Source organism: Chionomys nivalis, chromosome 6 (genome assembly GCF_950005125.1).
Source record: "Chionomys nivalis chromosome 6, mChiNiv1.1, whole genome shotgun sequence".
Classification (NCBI taxonomy): domain Eukaryota; kingdom Metazoa; phylum Chordata; class Mammalia; order Rodentia; family Cricetidae; genus Chionomys; species Chionomys nivalis.
The window spans coordinates 13,850,161-13,870,234 of record NC_080091.1 but is presented as its reverse complement, the minus strand read 5'-3'; the positions used below and the strand labels follow the sequence as shown (position 1 = coordinate 13,870,234).

At 44.9% G+C, this 20,074-nt stretch overlaps 1 protein-coding gene across 2 annotated transcripts in view; it reads right to left on the bottom strand.

Annotated features, from left to right (window-relative positions):
• Eml6 (EMAP like 6) overlaps window positions 1-20,074 on the bottom strand; it is a 272,287-nt gene that overhangs the window by 158,392 nt on the left and 93,821 nt on the right. For both annotated transcript variants that reach the window (XM_057771307.1, XM_057771309.1), the window contains exon 3: window positions 7,508-7,667. In XM_057771307.1, the coding sequence (XP_057627290.1) occupies window positions 7,508-7,667 (160 nt within the window). The remainder of the gene's footprint in view (window positions 1-7,507; window positions 7,668-20,074) is intronic.

Here is a 20,074-nt window from a genome sequence, read left to right as displayed (position 1 = left end):
AAGAGTCTGACAAAGACACTGTGGTGGTTTGAATGGAATTGGCCCCACAAGCTCATAGGGAGTGGCACTATTAGGAGGGTGGTCTTGTTGAAGTAGGTGTGGCCTCGTTGGAGGAAGCGTGTCACTGTGGGGGGCTTTGAGGTTTCCTATGCTCAAGATAGGCCTAGTTCAGTTCACTTCCTGTTGCCTGTGGATCAAGATGTAGGGCTCTCAGCTCCGTTTCTAGCACCATGTCTGTCTGCCATGACAATAATGAACTAAAGCTCTGAACTGTAAGCCAGTCCCAATTAATGTTTTCCTTTATAAGAGTTGCTGTGGTCATGGTGTCTCTTCACAGCAAAGGAAACCCTAACTAAGACATATGTATAGAAAAAATTCAGTAAATGAGCCTGATTTTGTTCTTAATTTTTTAAAAATTCACTAACATTTCAAGTGACTAAAGGACATATAACCTTAATAAAAGGAATGCCTCTAAATCCTTTGACTTCACATCAGTTTCTTGTCCTCAACGTCAAACTCAACCTGTAATTATAAGCAAAATGAAAAGAATCACCCAGACAAAGGTTCCTGGAGAACACAGAACCATAGGTTAGAGGTCTTGGCTCAGAGTTAGTAAACTTGGCTTCTTTTCTTTCCTAATTAACAAGATAGAAGACCTTGGAAACTTAAAATAATTTTTATTATGCACCCAACCACTGAGACAGTGGGGCCGATCTATTGGGAGCTCACCAAGGCCAGCTGGACTGCTACTGAAAAAACATGGGATAAAACCGGACTCTCTGAATGTGGCGGACAATGAGAGCTGATGAGAGGCCAAGGAGAATGGCACGGGAACTTTCATCTGGCGATGGATCGAGAGAGAGACAGAGACCCAATTTGGAGCAACGGTCTGAGCTCTTAAGGTCCAAATGAGGAGCAGAAGGAGGGAGAACATGAGCAAGAAAATCAGGACCACGAGGCGTGCACCCACCCACTGTGACAGTGGAACTGATCTATTGGGAGCTCTCCAAGGCCAGCTGGACTGGGACTGAATAAGCATGGGTTGAACCTGGACTCTCTGAACATGGCGGACAATGAAGGCTAATGAGAAGCCAAGGACAATGGCACTAGGTTTCGATCCTAATACATGAACTGGCTTTGTGGGAGCTTAGCCTGTTTGGATGCTCACCTTCCTGGACATAGATAGAAGTGGGAGGACCTTGGTCTTCCCACAGGGCAGGGAATTTGGACTGCTCTTCAGTATCGAGAGGGAGGGGGAATGGACTGGGGGGAGGAGAAGAGGAGTGGGGATAGGGGGAGGGGAGCGGGGGGAGTGGGCAATATGTGGGAGGAGGGGGAGGGAAATGGGAAACGGGGAGCAGTTGGAAATTTTAATTAAAAAAGAATAAAAAAAATGAGAAAAAAAAACAAAAAAAAAACTGGGAACTTGCGGAAACTTCATCTGGATCAAGATAGAGACAGAGACCCTATTTGGAGCAATGGACTGAGTTCTTAAGGTCCAAATGAGGAGCAGAAGGAGGGAGAACATGAGCAAGGAAGTCAGGACCACGAGGGGTGCACCCAACCACTGTGACATTGGAACTGATCTGTTGGGAGCCCACCAAGGCCAGCTGGACTGGGACTGAATAAGCATGGGTTGAAACTGGACTCTCTGAACATGGCGGACAATGAAGGCTGATGAGAAGCCAAGGACAATGGCACTAGGTTTCGATCCTAATACATGAACTGGCTTTGTGGGAGCTTAGCCTGTTTGGATGCTCACCTTCCTGGACCTAGATAGAAGTGGGAGGACCTTGGTCTTCCCGCAGGGCAGGGAATTTGGACTGCTCTTCAGTATCGAGAGGGAGAGGGATTGGAGTGGGGGGAGGAGAAGAGGAGTGGGGATAGGGGGAGGGGAGGGGGAGGGGCAAATGTGGGAGGAGGGGGAGGGAAATGGGAAACGGGGAGGAGGTGGAAATTTTAATTAAAAAAGAATATAAAACAAATAAATAAATTTTTAAAAAATTAAAAAAATAATTTTTATTAGTTCTTTGAGAATTTTGTACATGTATTTTGATTATATCTATGTTCCCCTTCCCCATCCACCCAAATTTGTGTCCTTTGATTTTTTTCCCCCACCAATCGAGCCTAATTTGTGCTACTCAAATATTCTTGGATATGTGGTCATCCACTGGAGTGTGGTTGACTTACCAGTGGCTACACTCTTAAACCGAACCTGATTCTTTCTTTCCCAGTGGCTAACAGCCGCCCACCATAGAGAAAGCGGTAGACTCTCATGTTCAGTTCCCCGCCCCACATTAGGCTTTGTGCCTGGCTGAGGCCTGCACAGGTCTGGTGCCTGCTGTCACAACCACTGTGAGTTCATGCGTACAGCTGCCCTGCTGTGTCCAGAAGACACCATGTCTGACCCTTCCGATCCCTCTGTCCCCTCTTCCACAGTGATGCTTAAGCCTGGGGTGTATTTAACGTGTTCCGCTTAGGACTGAGAAGTCTTCAGTCTCTTATTTTCTGTGCCTTGCCTGGTTGTGGATCTCTGTTTGTCACCATCTACTGCAAACAGAAGCTTCTCTGATGAGATGCTAGAGATGTGTTAATGTATGGGTATGATAATAAAATATTTTGGAAAAATTAATTAGCCTCCATAAATCTTAGTAGTTTTATCACTTGTAAGATGAGTATAAAAGTACAAGTAAAATATCAGAAGTCAAATGATATGGATATGGTAACAGAAGTGCATGGGCTCGCACGTCCACAGTGCTTTCATTACTTGTCTTGCCGCTGTGATGAAATAACTGATTCAAGCAACTTCAGGAAGGAAGGGTTTGTTTCTGCTCACAGTCGCCCGGGACGTGGTGCATCATGGCGGGGAAGGTAGTGGCAGGAAGGTAGCAGAAGGTCACAGTGCATCCAAAGTCAGGAAGCAGGAAGCCTAAATGCTCATTCTCTGCTCTCTACTCAGTCCAGGGCCCCAGCTACCCACTGTTCGGAGAGTTGTTCCAGCTCAGTTAACCAGATCCAGTTTCTCCCAGGCACACCCAGAGGCTCACGATCACGTCTAGTTGACAACATTAACCATTGCTATCCTACCCCTCATCAACTGACACTCAAACCAACCACTTTTAAGCCATAATCTTCTTCTCCCCGCAGGCTCATGGCCTTCTATACACGATGGATTCAGCTCCACATCCACAGTCCCCACCAGTCTTTCACAGTGCCCACAGTGCTAGAAGGCGCCAAGGCTGGCTTTCCCAGAGTCCAGTGATCTTTCAACAGGGAACTCCTGGACAATGTTTTCTTGCTTCTCACATGCAAAGGCCCTGTGTAAACACTCCCACTCCATAGAGCACAGCAAGGAGACTAACACCCAGCAGGGAAAAGAGCAGATGTGGAAGCTTCATGCCTGACATCCGGGGCTTGTGCTGGAATTGAATTCTAAAAGTCATGGGCAGCTCCACCCTCCAGCTCCATTGCCTGAGGACACGTATTCACTCTTGTGAGCCTGAAGCTGTCTTCAGTAGATGTCCCATGGTTGTGATAGCTCTGGTAGCCTGCGGTTTCCATGGCAACTGATGCCTCTGGGCCTCCTTGTGGAAATGCATGGTGTGATCCTGAACTCAGTGTTTCTCTCAAAGACTTAATGACTAGCTCAAAGTTCCATTTTTCATGCTTGATAAAACAGTACTCTGCACACGACACTGCTAAATTCTGTGCCGACAGGAGATGGGCGCTGGCTTCTTTGGACCACAGTTGTAGCGGCCTCTCTATTCTGACTCTTGAACAACTCTCTCCCAGCATCTGCTTCCATGAACAGGAAAGCCCTCATATGCCTTAAAGGTGCAGACTCTACCGTTTCAAGCGATTTGCTTTTGCACAGTTGGAGCCTTTAATGGGTGGAATCTCGCCCTTAGGGTTAGTGGGGGCACATTCTTGTTGCCCCAATGCTAACAGTTTCAGCCTCCTTTTCAGCACACATCTTGGCAGCAACTTTAAACTTGCTTATGGTCTTTTTCTCATCAAGATGCACGTTTTTATTCTCTCTATTCCATCTGTTCCTCTTTTCTACTGATCTGGAAAAGGGTGGAGAGCAATAATCATACCACAGCCCGATGCTCTGCTGCCCTGAAGTCTGCTCCGTCAGACAGATGCTCATGACTCCAGGATTCGGCTTCCTGCAGGGCACAGGTGGGTGCATCCAGACCCATTACGAGAGCATCATACAAATGGCCTAGAATCCGGGTCCCAATGGAATTCTTGTTCTGGCGATGGTGGCACACACCTTCATCCCAGCACTCAAGAGGCAGAGGCAGGCAGATCTCTGAGTTGAGGCCAGCCTGGGCTACAAAACGGGTTCTAGGACAGCCAGGGCTACACAGAGAAACTCTGTTTTGAAAGACCTAAAAACAAAATTAAAAACAAACAAACAAACAAAAGAACCCTTGTTCCTGTGCGAAGCCCCAGGAGCCGAGGCTCCACTGTCAGTGCTTCTCTTAGCAGCCTGTGTTCCAAGCTCCAACCACAAGGACATTGTAGGCTCCGCTAACAATACTCAGTGGCTTCTCTAGCACCACGTTCCAAACTCTTCTTCCATATTCCTCCCCAAATCCAGTTTCAAAGACCCCACAACCACTTGGTCAGGTTCATCATAGCAATCACCTCACTCCTCAGGACCAGTGTTCTGTCTTGGTGACTCATCTCTCCACCTTGACGATCCACTCGACACAAGCAGCTCAGAGCAGGAAGGCTTGTGCTTGCTTGCTGTGCCAGGGAGACCGTCCTTGGGCAGAGAGGGTCTTGCTCACCTTCTCCTTTGTATTCATTCCAAGACCACAGTCTATGGAAGGTGCTGCCCAGAGTCAAAGCAGGTCTTCCCATTTCAGCCAGCCTGGTCCAGATAACCCCTCACTGGCATGCCCCAAGACTCATCTCCTGGCTGATTCTAGATCCTGCCAAACTGGCAATATTCACCACTTTGGGAAGAATGAGTATGCCTAAGCCTATACTCATACCTGGTGTATGGAAGGACAGAGGGCCTCATGTGCCTACATGGACAAGTGTTGCTACAACAGGGCTCGTTCAGGTGTCATCACTAAAAGTGGTTTCCATTAGGAATGCTTTACATAAAAAGAATAGTTGGGGGTCTTAGAATGCTTCCTTAATAAAGATCTTTGCTATAATTTTTCATTAAGAGTTGTAGCAATAGACCGGAGAGATGGCTCGGTGGTTAAAAGTACTAGATGCTCTTTCAGACAATCCAGGTTCAATTCCCAGCTGCTACTGTCTGGAATGCCAGTTCCAAGGGGTCTGACACCCTCACACAGACGTACATGCAGGCAAAACACCAATGCAAGTGATATGAAAGTAAGTTAATTTAAAAAGAAATGATAAAACATAACTTAACAAACTAAAAATACTTTTATCAACATAAGCAAATTAGAATGGGTAAATTTTATTCAGTTTATTTTTAATGGAAAAAAATCAGTTAACAAACACTAGCAGAGACACGCATTTTTCCTAAGTTAAAAAAAGTTAAAAGAAATCTATTGTGTTCATTTACAGTAACAAGCCCCACGGCTACCTAAAAGAGAATTTCTATTGCCTTTGTCAATGAAGAGGCAATGAGGAATTTGTCATTTTCTCAGTATTATTGGATTTCAGTGAACTCTGCCCTGGGGCCGTGAAATCCATCATGGCAATTCACACAGTCTACCCGGCTCCCCGCCTGTCGAAGTAGCCAGGACTTCAGAAGGAAACAGATGAATGAAATAAAACAGGGGGAAATAAAACGGACAAAGACCTCACAATTAAAGCTGGGTTTCCCTCTAGTGCATAGCATCTTGTGATATTTCAAAACAAAATTTGGTCTCGATCTTTGCTCAAATGGAGATGACGTGAGAGAAGGTGCATGAGCCACACAGCCTACATCAATGATTACACAGCATATGCATTCCAATTAATTTAGTTTAGCCATTCTGATCAGTTCGAAAAGCGAGCAGACCAGTGCTCTCTCCCAAGAGGGGAAGATACCACAATGTTGATTACCTTAAAAAGATTCCAACCAGTGAACTCATCTTCACCTAGTGAATTTCTTCCACTCTTAGTTTGGCTGAATGTCTACCAGTGATTTCACTCACGTCTGCATGACACTAACTTACTAAACTACCACTGGTTTAGCCAAACACTGACTGAATAAATTAACTGAAACACAAAGGATGACAGAGATGGCGGAAGGGACACCATGTAGGGACATGGCCAAGGCCGGAGAGGAAAGCTGCCACTTCAGTAAAAAGGGGATTGCAGCTGGAGCCAGGAGTAAGCCCTTGGTGTTTCCATTCGCTTTTAAAGGTACAGTAACCTTTTCCTGTCAAGTGTTGTTGTACACCCGAGGAAGGAGCGATAGCTTATGGGTACTGGTCTCACACCCTTGTGATGTCTTCAAAGAACAGGGGCAAACAAGTACGCAGCAGACTTCAGATGAAGAGTGGAGCCCGACTCAGGGCATGCAAAGGCACAGTATTTGCCTGACGAATCTTGCCACCCTGTCTATCCTGACTACCCTGGAGAGTGAGGAAAGCTGGTTAACAGGGGACGCCCACCTACACTATTTGGACTTCGTGCGATGCTACTTTAAACTTTGTTGGCTCTGAGGTACTTTGACATTTCCAGCTGCTGAGATGAATTACTGAGAAACTGTAGAGAGGAGGCTGGAGACATGCTCAGGACTTAGAGCATGCATTGCTCTTGCAGAGGACCTGGGTCTGTGTCCCAGCACCCATGTAGTGGTTCACAACCATCCGTAACTCTAGTTCCAAGGGATCTGATGACCTCTCCTGAACTCTAGACAAGAATGTGATACACATAACACATGCAGACAAAACAGTAAAGAAATAAGAGTTATGAAAATACTAGTTAAGACAATGTTGAAATTACATTATACATGGCTCTGACTTAGGATTTAAAGGACTATGCCTGAAAAATGGAGGAGGGGTGGGAGGCGTGTTGGAGTTATTGTAAAGAAAAGCATAAACACAGAGGAACTGCTGACTGCTTCAGCTAGAAGGGAGCCGGGGGGAAGAAGGGAGAATAAGAAGTGACCTCAAGGCAGAACCAAAAAGAATCTTCTGAATGGTCATCAGGAGGTGATGCGGAAGCCTTAAAGCAAAAGGTACAATGTTCTTGCAGGGTCTGTGCTCTGTGCAAAGGGCTTGGTGCAGCCCCCTCAGCCCAGACAGGATGCTAATAATGGACAAAACCGGGCTGCTGACCCCTCATGGACCTAGCCTTATGAGTTCCTTTATGGAGCTTATTAATCAGAGAGTGGAGAGGGAAAAGGAAACCAAGACTGGAGCCTGTTGAGAGGGCTGTACCATCACCACTAGCTTGGAGCTGGCCAACTGAGGAATTCTGGGATGCTTCCAAAGGGAAGCTGCAAGGGTGGTAGCCATTAGTATTATAATTTTAGGTATTTAAGGACTCATTAAGGAAAACATAAATTAAGAAAGATACGCACCTGTCCATCCGAGTCAAAAGCCAGGCACGCAACGCCATGTGTATGGACATCTTTAAGAATGGACACCATCTGGACACTATAGGAATCCCATATGCATATATATGGTTCCTTCCCAACTTGGCCGGTTGCAATCAGAATTTTATCCGGGTGTAAGGCAAGGCTGAAAAAGAAAAAGGTCTCTTTTCATATTTTCTAACTGAACAAAAGTTCATATATACTGATTGTCTTTAACCCCAGTTTGTTTCTTATCCTAAATCATTAAACCAGATGATTTCAGAAGGAAGAGTCTGTCGATTCCCAAAGGAATCAACTGCCTGATTATTATAAATTAAAATGCTCAGTTTGGGCAAAGATAAGAGTAGTAAAACATGATGGAAATTTTATTCAATTTTACCTACTTAGTTACCTTGAAAATCAACATCAATCATGTTCATAAATCTCTAATAACATATTTCATAGCCCTATCATTGGGCTAAGTAATATTTACTTACTGGTTTTCAAAATATTATTAAGTATTCAACCTAGATTTTGACTTTAATTTAAAAATGCTGCTGCTAAGAGAAAGTTCACTTTTCCATTAATTGGCAGGCTTGCAGATTAGCAAGACAGCGCTCATTAGGACTCCAAAGCACAGAAAGGCCACGAGGTCAATACTGTCAGCGTCTGTTGTCATGGAGTTTGCATTTGAAATGAAACCTTCTCTGTTACATAAGCCTTGGGGACATCAAGGGAACTGCAGATTGCTAAACCTGTGGTTTGTGAAACACTTTTCCTCTGTAGTGCTAGTAAAATAAAATTTCATCAAATACCAAGTCCCACTTCAAGGAATCTGCAGCAGCCAAGAGAAGAAGTCAAGAGAGTTGGGATGGAAAAGTCAGTGTGCTCAACACAATGTGTAAAGATGCGTACCTTCCCAAAGACAGGTGTTGGGAATCTAAAAAATGACAAAACCGAACATTGCACTTTACCAGTCTTGAAAACTAGCCCCTGTTGAGTCAGCACCAACGAGTGGAGTCAGGCAGGTCCCAGGGAATTAAGTGGAGAAGGGCTTGAGGAAGACATTCCTCCACAGGGCTCTCCACCCAAGCCATGAGGGGCGGGTACACACAGATTCTCAATACACAAAATAAGTAAATCTGACTTAAAGTGAGTTTGATGTGTAACAAGTACTTCCTTTAAAACATATCTTCAGGGACTGGCGAGAAGGCTTTGAGGGTAAAAGTGCTCCCTTCAGTGCTGGAAACCTGCGGTCAATCTTAGACGCCGCCCACAGTGAGAGGAGAAAAGTAGTCCCACCAGCTGTCCTCTGACCTCCACACATGCGCCAAGGCACGTGTGGACTCTCACATATACATGAATGAATGAATGAATGAATGAATGAATGAATGAATGATAAATATGGCTACAAATATGACAGATATAAATGTAAATAATGTTATTTTAAAATATATATCCTCAATAATCTTTATAATGAAGTAATAAAAAGATGACGTGTGTGTAAAAAAATCTCCTAACACAAGTGTTCGGGTGCTGAAAACCTTCTAAGGTTATAGAACACTTCAGCTCTCCAAGTCAGCTGAAAGAGGATTTCGAACAGTCTAAAGGGGACCTTCCAATCACAGTTTTGTTAGAATGTATCTGTAGTTGATATTTAACCGTGTGTGCATGTGTTCGTTTGCTTTCTGTTGCCATAAAAGATCACCCAATTATAAAAAGAAATGATATACTTGGCCTCAGGTTTATTAGTTACAGTCTTTGATCAGTAGGCCCTGCATTATGGTGGGAGCAAAACAGCTCATGTCACTGTTGGGAAGGGGAAGTGAAGGAAGGAGGCAGGGCCACCTTAGCTCCATCGAGGCTGTTTGCCCCAGTGGCTTCGAGACCACCCTGCAGCTTCCACTTTGTAAAAGCTCCACTAGCACACACCTTGGAGAGCAGGCCTTCGCCCCACTGAGGACCCAAGCATAGAGACCCTATAAAACTGCCAAAAGAACGCGCAGTTCCGTATCTGTCCCGTTAATGACAGGCGTGGCAGCAGTCTGCAGAACTCCCCTCTGTGACGCTATAGCATAGATCAGTTATTCATTCACTAAAACTTTAGGGCTTTGATATGTCAAGTACAGAGCAACAGACACACAAATAGAAAGAACGGGAAGAAGGGAGGACTGGAGGACGGGAGGAAGGAAAGAAATCGGTGCTGCGTTTCAAGGAGCCCCTGAAGGGGAGTGACAGCCAGTCTACACAGTGACAGAAAGATGGAAGAATGAGTCCCCATCCGCCCAAGACTCTGGGGGACTACCTGGCTTTAAAAGGTCAGGTGTGAGTGGGCATTTGTTGTGAAAAGACAGTCTTCAAAGCTGACTGACAAGGGTAGAGAATGATGTGGGTCCAGCAGGCAGGGGCAGCTCAGAAAAGGTTGTGATGAGACCAGGACGTTAGGTGACAGCAGAACCTTCCACAGTGATGGACAAGAAGCGGGGAGCTGAGAGGCTTTTATGAGGACAGACATGGTTTTAACTCTTCTAGATTTTAGTGAAACTCCCCAAGTTAGTGCCATGGTGGAAACATACCAGTTGTAAAGAAAATAGTTTGGCCAGATGATGAATGAGGGGAGGGGGTTTTCTTCATTCTTCTCCATAGTTTCTGGGCTATCATCTGGCAGAGGAAGGGTTCTAGAAATGCTTGCTGGAGAGGCTGATTGACGAAGCTGATGGGGGAGGGTCATCTGTCTATGTGTTACTTTCATTGGTTAATAAAGAAACTGCCTTGGCCCTTTGATAGAACAGAAAATTAGGTAGGCGGAGTAAACAGAACAGGATGCTGGGTAGAAGGCAGTGAGGCAGACGCCATGCCTCTCCTCTCTGAGACGGACATAGGCTAGAATACTTCCCGGTAAGCCACCACCTCATGGTGCTACACAGATTATTAGAAATGAATTAATCAAGATACTAACGGGCCAGGCAGTGTTTAAATGAATACAATTTGTGTGTTATTATTTCTGGGGCTAAGCTAGCCATGCGGGAGCCAGGCAGGACCAAAAGCAGGCCTGCTGGCCTCCTCACTCCACGATGCCAACAACCCTCCTGCCACAATGTCTCTGCCCTCTCCCAGGGTCAAGATGTTCCACTTAGAGACTAGAAAGGGAAGAGGAAGGGCAGATTGCCCCTGGATGGCCAGAGACACCCCAAGAGACATGACTCACTTGCTGTGGCCATGACCTCCATTTTAAATGACTGAGATAGCTAGCAGATTCTTGGGATTCTAGAGGCCATCATGGCTTAGTTATGAATATCCCCAGAGGCTGGTATTGAAGGAATGGTTCCCAGTACAGCAGGCTTTTGGAAGTATGCTGTGAGGGCTTTGACTTAATCAATGGATTAAACCATTGATGAGTTCAGAGTTGGAGAGCATTAGTGGGAAGTGGTTCCAGGAACCAGGGCGTGGGGCGACTGGAGGAAGGAGGTTACTGCAGGCATGTCCCCTCTCTGGTCTTTCCCTCTCCTTCCCGGCCACCACAAAATGTGTGCCTGTGTACTCCACAACATAACCTCCCTCACCACAAGCCCAGACTGATGGGCCTAGAAAGCTTGGACTGAAATCTTTGAAACTGCAAGTCAAAATAAGTCTTTACTCTTTTGTTTCCTCAGCTAGTTTGGTACCGTGACAAACAAAACAAAAAGAGGACTACAAACGCCTCGTGAGAATTTATCAGTCTACATTACACAGTCGCGACCACGCTCCCCCATCTGAATGTGTGGTGCCGTCAGCCCAGGGCTTACTGTCCTGGGTGATCCTGTTATAACCACACATTTTCTACATTGATGTCAAAGTTCTCATTGGGATTGCTTTTCTTATCAAAATTCTTTTATGCTTTTCTCAAAATTCACTCTTCCCAGCCCATGACACTTGTTTTTCCAGGCTTCTTCTTTACGGCTTGAGTACAACAAAGTTAGCTATTTCTCCTTTTCTAAGCCCCGAGTCTCTGTCCTCCTTCTCCAGCTTGCACGCAACATGCTCCCCGTAGACTTAGAGCAGCGGCTGGGGTTGTAGCTCAATGGTAGCTTGCTTGCCTGGCATGCACAAGTCCCGGGGTTCAATCCCCAGCACTAAGAACAAACAAACAAAGGAAGAGAACAGCGAGGAGATACATCTCTGCAGCGGAACATTTGCCAAGCACGCTAGGAGAGAGCCTAGATCCAATCCCGCAGCACCAAAAGGAAAACTAGGGGCAACGGCACAATGGGGACAAACGACATTTACTCCATTACTGGGAACTTCCTCACTGGCTTCCCTGAAGCTTTACTTCTCTCACCTGGGCAAGAAATTGACAACATCCATGCATCCCTCAGGGCACAAACAAGCGGTATTTACATTTATCTTAAATTTGTCCCTATTTGTTTGATAGCACTTTGAACTTTTCATAAGGTTAAAAAAAACTTCATGAATTTCAACAACTGGATGGTTATAATGTGTGACCTTGGCATGTTGTCTAGGTTTAGGCTACCATGGGCATCTAGTCCCCCTTTCCCCACACCTCTCAATTTATGAATTCAAGAACCCCAATCATAACCCCTTTAATGGCTGTGAGGAACCCAGACTCAAGAGGTCCACCTACAGCACATCCCTTGCACCCAAGGCTCGGGGAACATCTCAGAAGGGGGCAGAAAGCTTACGAGAACCAGAGGCCCGGGAAGTCTGCTGCAGAGACTGGGTCTCCTAGAAAAGGCTGCCTAAACAAGACCTGACCGGTAGCAGTATCAACAGATACACTAAGGCAGAAGGTGGGAAACTTCATGGGGTCCGACCCCCTAACGAAGCAGGTCACTAATGACTGATGAGGGAGAGTTAGCCTTTCCCAAGGATGAGATCCCTCTCTGCTTATCCAATACAAAAATCAACCAGAAATCATACACAGAAATTAAAAAAATGGATTCAGCAGGCTGTATATATATATATGTGTGTGTGTGTGTGTGTCTGTATAAGACAATAAAAATTGAAAAATATCCACCAATTTGAGAGGAATTTGGGTGCAGAATATGGGAGGAGAAACAGGAGAGATTAGATGTAGGAAAGGAAAGAGAAAAAGTGATGTAATATAACTTAATTAAAACACATTTTAAAATATACCTTTCTAAATATAAAAATATATTTTAAAATAAATAATAAATAAAATAATTTTAAATGAATCATTTTCAAAAGGATCTTCTTTCCTAATCCCAGAGTATCTTAGCCTCAGTTCAGAAGCAATTTAAACAATGGATATATTTCTATGACTGGATTTTCTTTCTTTCTTTCAATTTTTAAAACAATCATTTTTATTTTACATAACAATTCCAGTTCCCGCTCCCTCCCCTACTCCTGCTTTCCACATCTTCCCCCACCCAGCCATGGGAGGGTGAGGTCTCTTATGGGAAGTCAACAAAGTTTGTTACCTCACTTGAGGCAGGATCAAGGCCCTCCCCACTGTATCTAGGCTGAGCAAGGGATCCCTTCCTAGGGAATGGGCTCCAAAAAGCCAGTTCATGCACTAGGGATAAATACTGGCTCCGCTACCAGTGGCCCCACAAACTGATCAAGCCACACAACTGTCACCCACATTCAGAGGACCTAGTTTGGTCCTGTGCAGGCAGGTGGCTTTCAGTCCGGAGTCAGTGAGCTTCCACTAGTTCCTGTCAGCTGTCTCTGTGAGCTTCCCAATCATGGTCCTGACCTCTTTGCTCATATTATCTCTCCTCCCTCTCTATGATGGGACTCTGGGAGCTCAGTCCAGTGCTTAGCTGGGTATCTCCGCATCTGCTTCCATCCGTTGCTAGATCAAAATTCTCTGATGACAATTAAGGTAGTCATCAATCTGAATACAGACGCAGGCCAGTTATCAAATCCGGCCCTTTATACATCACAATGACTCAGGCGCTCCAGGCCTAAGCAGCCATCCCAACTGTCAGGCCTAAACCCAACCAGCAGATCAGACACGGCTCTCCATGTCTAGTGTAATGACTGACCACGATGGACGGCGTTGCCGCCTGAGCTTCCTCATGTGAGATAAGGCTTCACATGGTAAAGCCACATTCGGTATCTTCCCATGAGGAAAGGACCCCGGCAGGAAGTGTTTCAAGCCAGAGCCTGTCTTCTCACTTGCCACGGCACGGCTGGATTCGCCCTGGGATGAGAAGCTCTCCCGCTCTCTCCTGCATTTCAAGTATCTCTGACAGCTCAGGGTCCATAAAATCTCTTCGCTGTCCTAAGGAAACTTGGACCTCTTTGCTAATCTTGCAAAATATATCAATGGCCATGCCATAATATTAGAACATTTTAAATTGACTCTGTAATCAGAAGAGTTTATCACATGGAAGTGCCATTCCACACCCACACGAAACAGTCTGGTGTCTGTTTTTCACTCCCTGCTTGGTTTATTGTTTCTTGAAAAAAAAAAAAAGAATCAAGCTTTGAGAGACCGATTTTCTCTGTGTGTATATAAACTGAGTTCCCCTGGGAAAGCCCATCTTCTGTTACCATAGCAACAGAAAGCACTGCAGAGCATACTTCCACAAACCTATCCAGGAGGAGAAATTGATTTGTTTCTGTAGCAGACCAAGAGGGCAGAAGTCTATCTTCGTGATGGCAGGTAGCCTCATAACAATTTCCAAATATGTTGAGGAAAGAAGTGCTAATTAACAGGGTCACAGAAAGAGAAGCCTTCTTTATGAGGTTGGACAGAGTCCTGTGATTAGCGCTAACCATCCTTGATCCTCCGGTGTAAAACAGTGACAATCATTTAAAAATAAATAGTTCTAGTACTTGTTCTAAAGGCAGCAATTAAAAAGTGTTCCTGAGTCTGACGTACTTTTGAAACCTCATTTCACTGTTATGGAGGCTGTAGGAGGCTGCCTGGCACTTTTCTCAGAGACGCCCCAATGCTGGTTTCTTTCCTAATGGTCTCACCAGGAAAGCATGGCAGCTGTCTCCCACTCCTGAACCTAAGCCCGAGCAAGGCTTCCCAGCCAGCAGGCAGGCAGATCAAGGTCACTGGGCTGGAACACTGCAGAGGTTCAGTGGGGAGTCACCCAGGCCCAGCGGAGGTGTGTCTACAAGACGGAAAACGCAAAGGCAGCTTGAGTTCAACACCATGACCCAAATGAGCGGAGCTTTGCACCAGGAAAGGTGTGCTCTAATTTCAGCCCCAGATATGTGTCTGGCTACAGTGTCGGGGTACACTGCCATCCCCAGGACAGTGACCTCTTCCACCATGGAGAGGGGCTCACCTTCCAGGGAGGCCTGGATGGGCAATGAGAGTGACAATAACTTAGACTATGAGAATCCATCCCATTTCTTGACCTGCCCTACACGGAGGATAAGTGCTCCATCCCATGAGAATACGTTAAAAATAAATATAGCACACGCTGAGCATTTCCATACCTGTATCCATACCCACAATGACATGAAGCTACGTTTTAGGAACACTATCACTGATAATAAGGAGCAATGGCCCCGGATCGGAGTTTCCGGGGGCTTAGCTGAAGTCAGATTCGACAGGCTAGCACAGAGGTTCTTAACCTGTGAGCCGCAACCCTTCCACAGAGGTCGCCCAAGACCATTGGAAAACACGGATATTTACATTACAATTCATAACAGTAACAAAATTACAGTTATGAAGTTGCAGAGAAAGTAATTTGACGGTTGGGGGATCGCCACAACATGAGGAACTGTATTAAAGGGTCACGGCGTTAGGAAGGTTGAGAGCCACTGGACTGGCAGGAATTGACAGTTAAGTTTTAACAACTTTGTGAGACAGTTATTAAGCAGCAACTGTTAGAAATCCCTATTAACATGATTAAATAAACCATATTAGAACAAAGGCATGGCAGAGATAGCACAGAAGGTTGCGGGCTGTGCATCTCCTCCCAGATCTACTTCACTATCACACTGGTGGCTTAGTCAGAAATGGCAGGCAGGTGTGCATTACAGAAACAAAAAGCACTGGAAATCGCGCCTTCGTGTATTGCTTTGGTAACTGTCTGTGCTTAAGAAATTAAAACAATGGGGACCGTGGAAGCACTGCTGTAGTTGATCAAGAAGATAGCTTATATCATTAGCAAATGACTAAAGCTCCCAAATACATCCTGTTTCATCAACAGTAAATGGATTACGAACTAACATTCATATCAGAACTACATCTGTCAACAATATGAGTGTGTGTGCATGTGTGCGTGGGTGCGTGTGTATGTGTGTGTATGTGTATGTAACCAGGATAGAACCCAGGACCATGCACATGCTAAGCAAGCTTATGGCCACTAAACTACAAGTCCAGTCCAAGACTTTTCTGAATAAAGTATTGATTCCGTATCTAATTTTGATAAATCACGGTTCAATGGCAACCACAGGTTGACCGCAAGGACACAAGTCCAGCAGTAACCAATGGGAGCCCTCTCTGAGGACTGATTTGCTATACTGAATGTATAATAGACTGTTAGACATTGTATTACTTACAATGTGTGTGCCATAGACACATCCATCAGTGGAGCGTCTGTGGACGAAGTTGTGAGCAGGCTTTCTCTCTCAGAGTGCCGCCTGTCCCACAGTAGCCGTCCCTACACACTTAGGTAATGACTTTTCCATGCACGTCCCTAGCCATTTCTTCAAGAGGATCTCCTGAACATGAACTTGCACGGAAATCTGATTTGCAGTCAAACTAATGGCAAAGATAAGGCTCGAACATAGGGTCAAAGTCCCCTACGTTTTTCACACAATCAGCATAGCTCTTGAGCAAAAGCAACTTTAGCAAATATTCTACTCATGCAGATTTCAGTAGGCTCTGCTTCAAGGTCTCTGTTGTTTGGATTGCTTATTTTTTAAATAAAGTGTTTCAAGCTTTGAATATGCCGGGCTTTAGAGAGAGACTCTTACCTTCAATTATATCAGTTTTTATATAACCTGAGTTATAAAAGATTTAAACAAAAACACTGTAAGCAGTCCCTTGCTGAGTCATGACCTGTAAATTACTCCACTCTGTGCCTCAGTTTCCTTTCTATAACATGGGAATAGCAGTATCTACTTCAAAGAAGAAATGCCAAGTCCTAGAGCAGCGCAAAAAGCAGTGCCTGAAGCAACACAACAACGGGGCTCCATCAACCGGCCGCATGCAGCAGACACACTTGCTACCTACCCGTCACCCCCAGGACTAGATGTTCTAAGCCAGGGAAGTGAGTACATGGGAAGCTACAGTGAATGGGCCTGACAAATCTAATAACAACACCATCTTCTCAGAATTAAACTGGTAAAAATATAGAAAAAGAAAAACATACAGGCCGGGCGGTGGTGGTGCACGCCTTCAATCCCAGCACTCGGGAGGCAGAGGCAGGCGGATCTCTGTGAGTTTGAGGCCAGCCTGGTCTACAGAGCTAGTTCCAGGACAGGAACCAAAAGCTACGGAGAAATCCTGTCTCGAAAAATCAAAAAAAAAAAAACAAAAACAAAAACAAAAACAAAACAAAACAAAAAAAACATACAGGATGTAAGGATGCCATACTAAGAAGAAAGTGCCCCAAACAAAAAGGCTGGGAAAGACGGGGCTTAGCAATCTCATGCGAACACAAATATTGCAACTACTGAAATCAATAAAGCTATCAACTAACAATAAAATTTTGATCAACATAAAACTTAGACCAAAAGCCTTTACAGGAGGAGTCAGAATTAGCAAAATTAATCTGTTTAAGGATTAACACAGAATTTAGTTTAGAACTACATCTACGCTGGTGCTATACTGCCAATATATTTCTAATACACCTGGAGGTAAACTCAGCGGTCAAGGGCAGCTTTCAACAACAACACTGAAACCAAAAAGTACACAATGCACTTACACATCAGACACAGTGCGATGAGGCAAGCACAAGACTCTGGTCCCATCCTCAGGGAGGAGAGGAGGCTCCGAGTGTGGCAGAGCATACCTGCAGTTCTAGCACTCTAGAGGCGACATAGGATACACATTCGGGCCAACCAGGGGGCTCTGCAGATAAAGGCACCTGCCACCAAACCCGACAACCTGAAATTTATCCAAGGATCCATGGAATGGAAGGAAAAACCTGACTGCCCAGATTATCCTCTGACCTCAACAAGTACACTATGGCACAAGTACACACACACATGCACACACGCAGACACACACACAAATAATAACAATAAATTTAATTAAAAATATTAACTATATACTATCCCTATTAATATGCATTTTATGCTTTGTGTACTTGTTAGTATTAATTAACAAATAATGTTTCAAAAATTAAATATTCATAAAAGAACCCAGCAACCTCAATTCTCAACTCAGCTCTCCCCATACACAATAGTGAGAGGTACAGTAGTCATATTAAAACAAAAAGAAAAAAGCTAAGAGAAACATTTTGCAACCTTTGAAAGATACTGGCTTCTAACAAGAGATAAACATGAATCATAATAAGAAAATGAAAAGCTGCTCTTCAAAATAAAAGCTTCTGCTCATTGGCACACAACATTATAAAAAGGAGACCAGAGCTAACAAACTGGGAGGAAATAATCAGTAAGGACTTGTACCCAGAACATATAAAGAATATCTACAAATCAATAGTACAAAAACAATCCAGTTTAAAATAAGGTCATAGGACTTGAACATTGTCAAGAACAATTAAAATTAAGAAGGCTGTGAGAATGAGAGACAAGTGGAATGTGTCTATATTACTAAGGGGAGACGCTATGACACATCACTTTGGAGGCAGTTTGGCAGTTTGTTATAAACATACTCTCACTTATGTAAGATCAATTCCATTCCCAAGTATTTAGACAAAAGAAATAAAAGGAATTGACTAAACAAATACTTGCCTAAATAATTTTGCTTTATTTATAATAGCTAGAAATTGCAAATGAATACCCATCAACAGTCAAATAAATAATCACACTATTATATATTCACACAGTGGACTTGTTTTTTGCAATAAAAGGAAATGAACTGCAGACATGCAGTTATACGGATCAGAAGACCACCAAAGCATTCCAGGGATTCTCAAGTCACTGCTATGACTATCACTGGGATGCTGATAGTGGTTAAGAAAAGTAAGAGACTTTTAGATAAAACTGTGTGCTCTGCATGACCCAATAAAGGAGAAGGAACAGGAAGAGAAAAATATGAATTCTATCTATTCCAATGAGAGGACAGAAAGATTCAGAAATTCACAAACTAAGTGACAGGATGGCCAAAAATGTGAAAAGACAGAAGGCGACACACCAGAAAGAAGCAAGCCCTGCTTAGCACAGCTGTAGGTGCACGAGCACTGTCGCAGGTGTACGGGCACAGCCGCAGTTGCACGGGCACAGCCGCAGTTGCACGGGCACAGCCGCAGTTGCACGGGCACAGCCTCAGGTGCACGGGCACAGCCACAGATGCACAGACACAGCCGCAGGTGCACGGACACAGCTGCAGGTACACGGGCACAGGCTCAGGTGCACGGGCACAGCCGCAGGTGCACAAACACAGCCCCAGGTGCACAGGCACAGTCGCAGGTGGAACGGATACAGCCTCAGGTGCACGGGCACAGCCTCCGGTGCATGGGCACAGCCTCAGGTGCACGGGCACAGCCTCAGGTGCACGGACACAGCCGCAGGTACACGGGCACAGCCGCAGGTGCACGGGCACAGCCTCAGGTGCACGGGCACAGCCTCAGGTGCACGGGCACATCCGCAGGTGCACGGGCACAGCCTCAGGTGCACGGGCACAGTTGCAGGTAGAACAGCCACAGCCACAGGTGCACGGACAGAGTCACAGGTGCAAGGCTACCTGGGTCGGGAAGGAAAAGTAAAGCCTCATTCCAATGCAGTCTCTCTTCTCTCTGAGTTGCATTGGAGAGGAGCTCTCAACAGTAGGCTGCTCGTTTTAAGCAGATTTAAGAGGCATCCAAACTGTGAGGACTAATCTCCACTGTCAACTTGTGTAGTCAGATTTTTCTTTGGCTGCCAGGTCATAAAAACGACACAGAGACTTATTATTAATTATGAAAGCTCAGCTGATAGCTCAGACTTGTCCCACTAGCTCGTCTAACTTAAATCAACCCATTTATATTAATCTACATTTTGCCTCTTGGGTTTTAACCTCTTCCATCTTACACCTCCTGTTTCCTCTCCATGTTTCTCCTTCCTGCAGCAAGATTCATCTCCTCTTCCTCTGTCTCTTTGCTTGAAGTGTGCCTCACCTCTTCCGCCTAGCTATTGGCCATTTGGTTCTTTATTAAACCAATCAGACGGCGACAGGACACAATCTCAAGTTCTACAAGTGGGGTTGCATGAGATTAAAATGGAAACCGTTAGCACTGTGTAGAAACAGCTGCAGAAGGGGAAACTCTCGGTCACCTACACATCCTCTAGGGGGTTATTATCTCGCATCTATAAAGAACAAAAAACTTAAATAGCACACACAAACAAGCCCATACCCAAATTATTCAACAGCAAATGGGCTAATGGTTTAAATATATGGCAATCATATAATGGAAATACACATGGCCAACAAGTACCTCAAAACCATTCAGCATCCTTAGGGACGTGCAAATC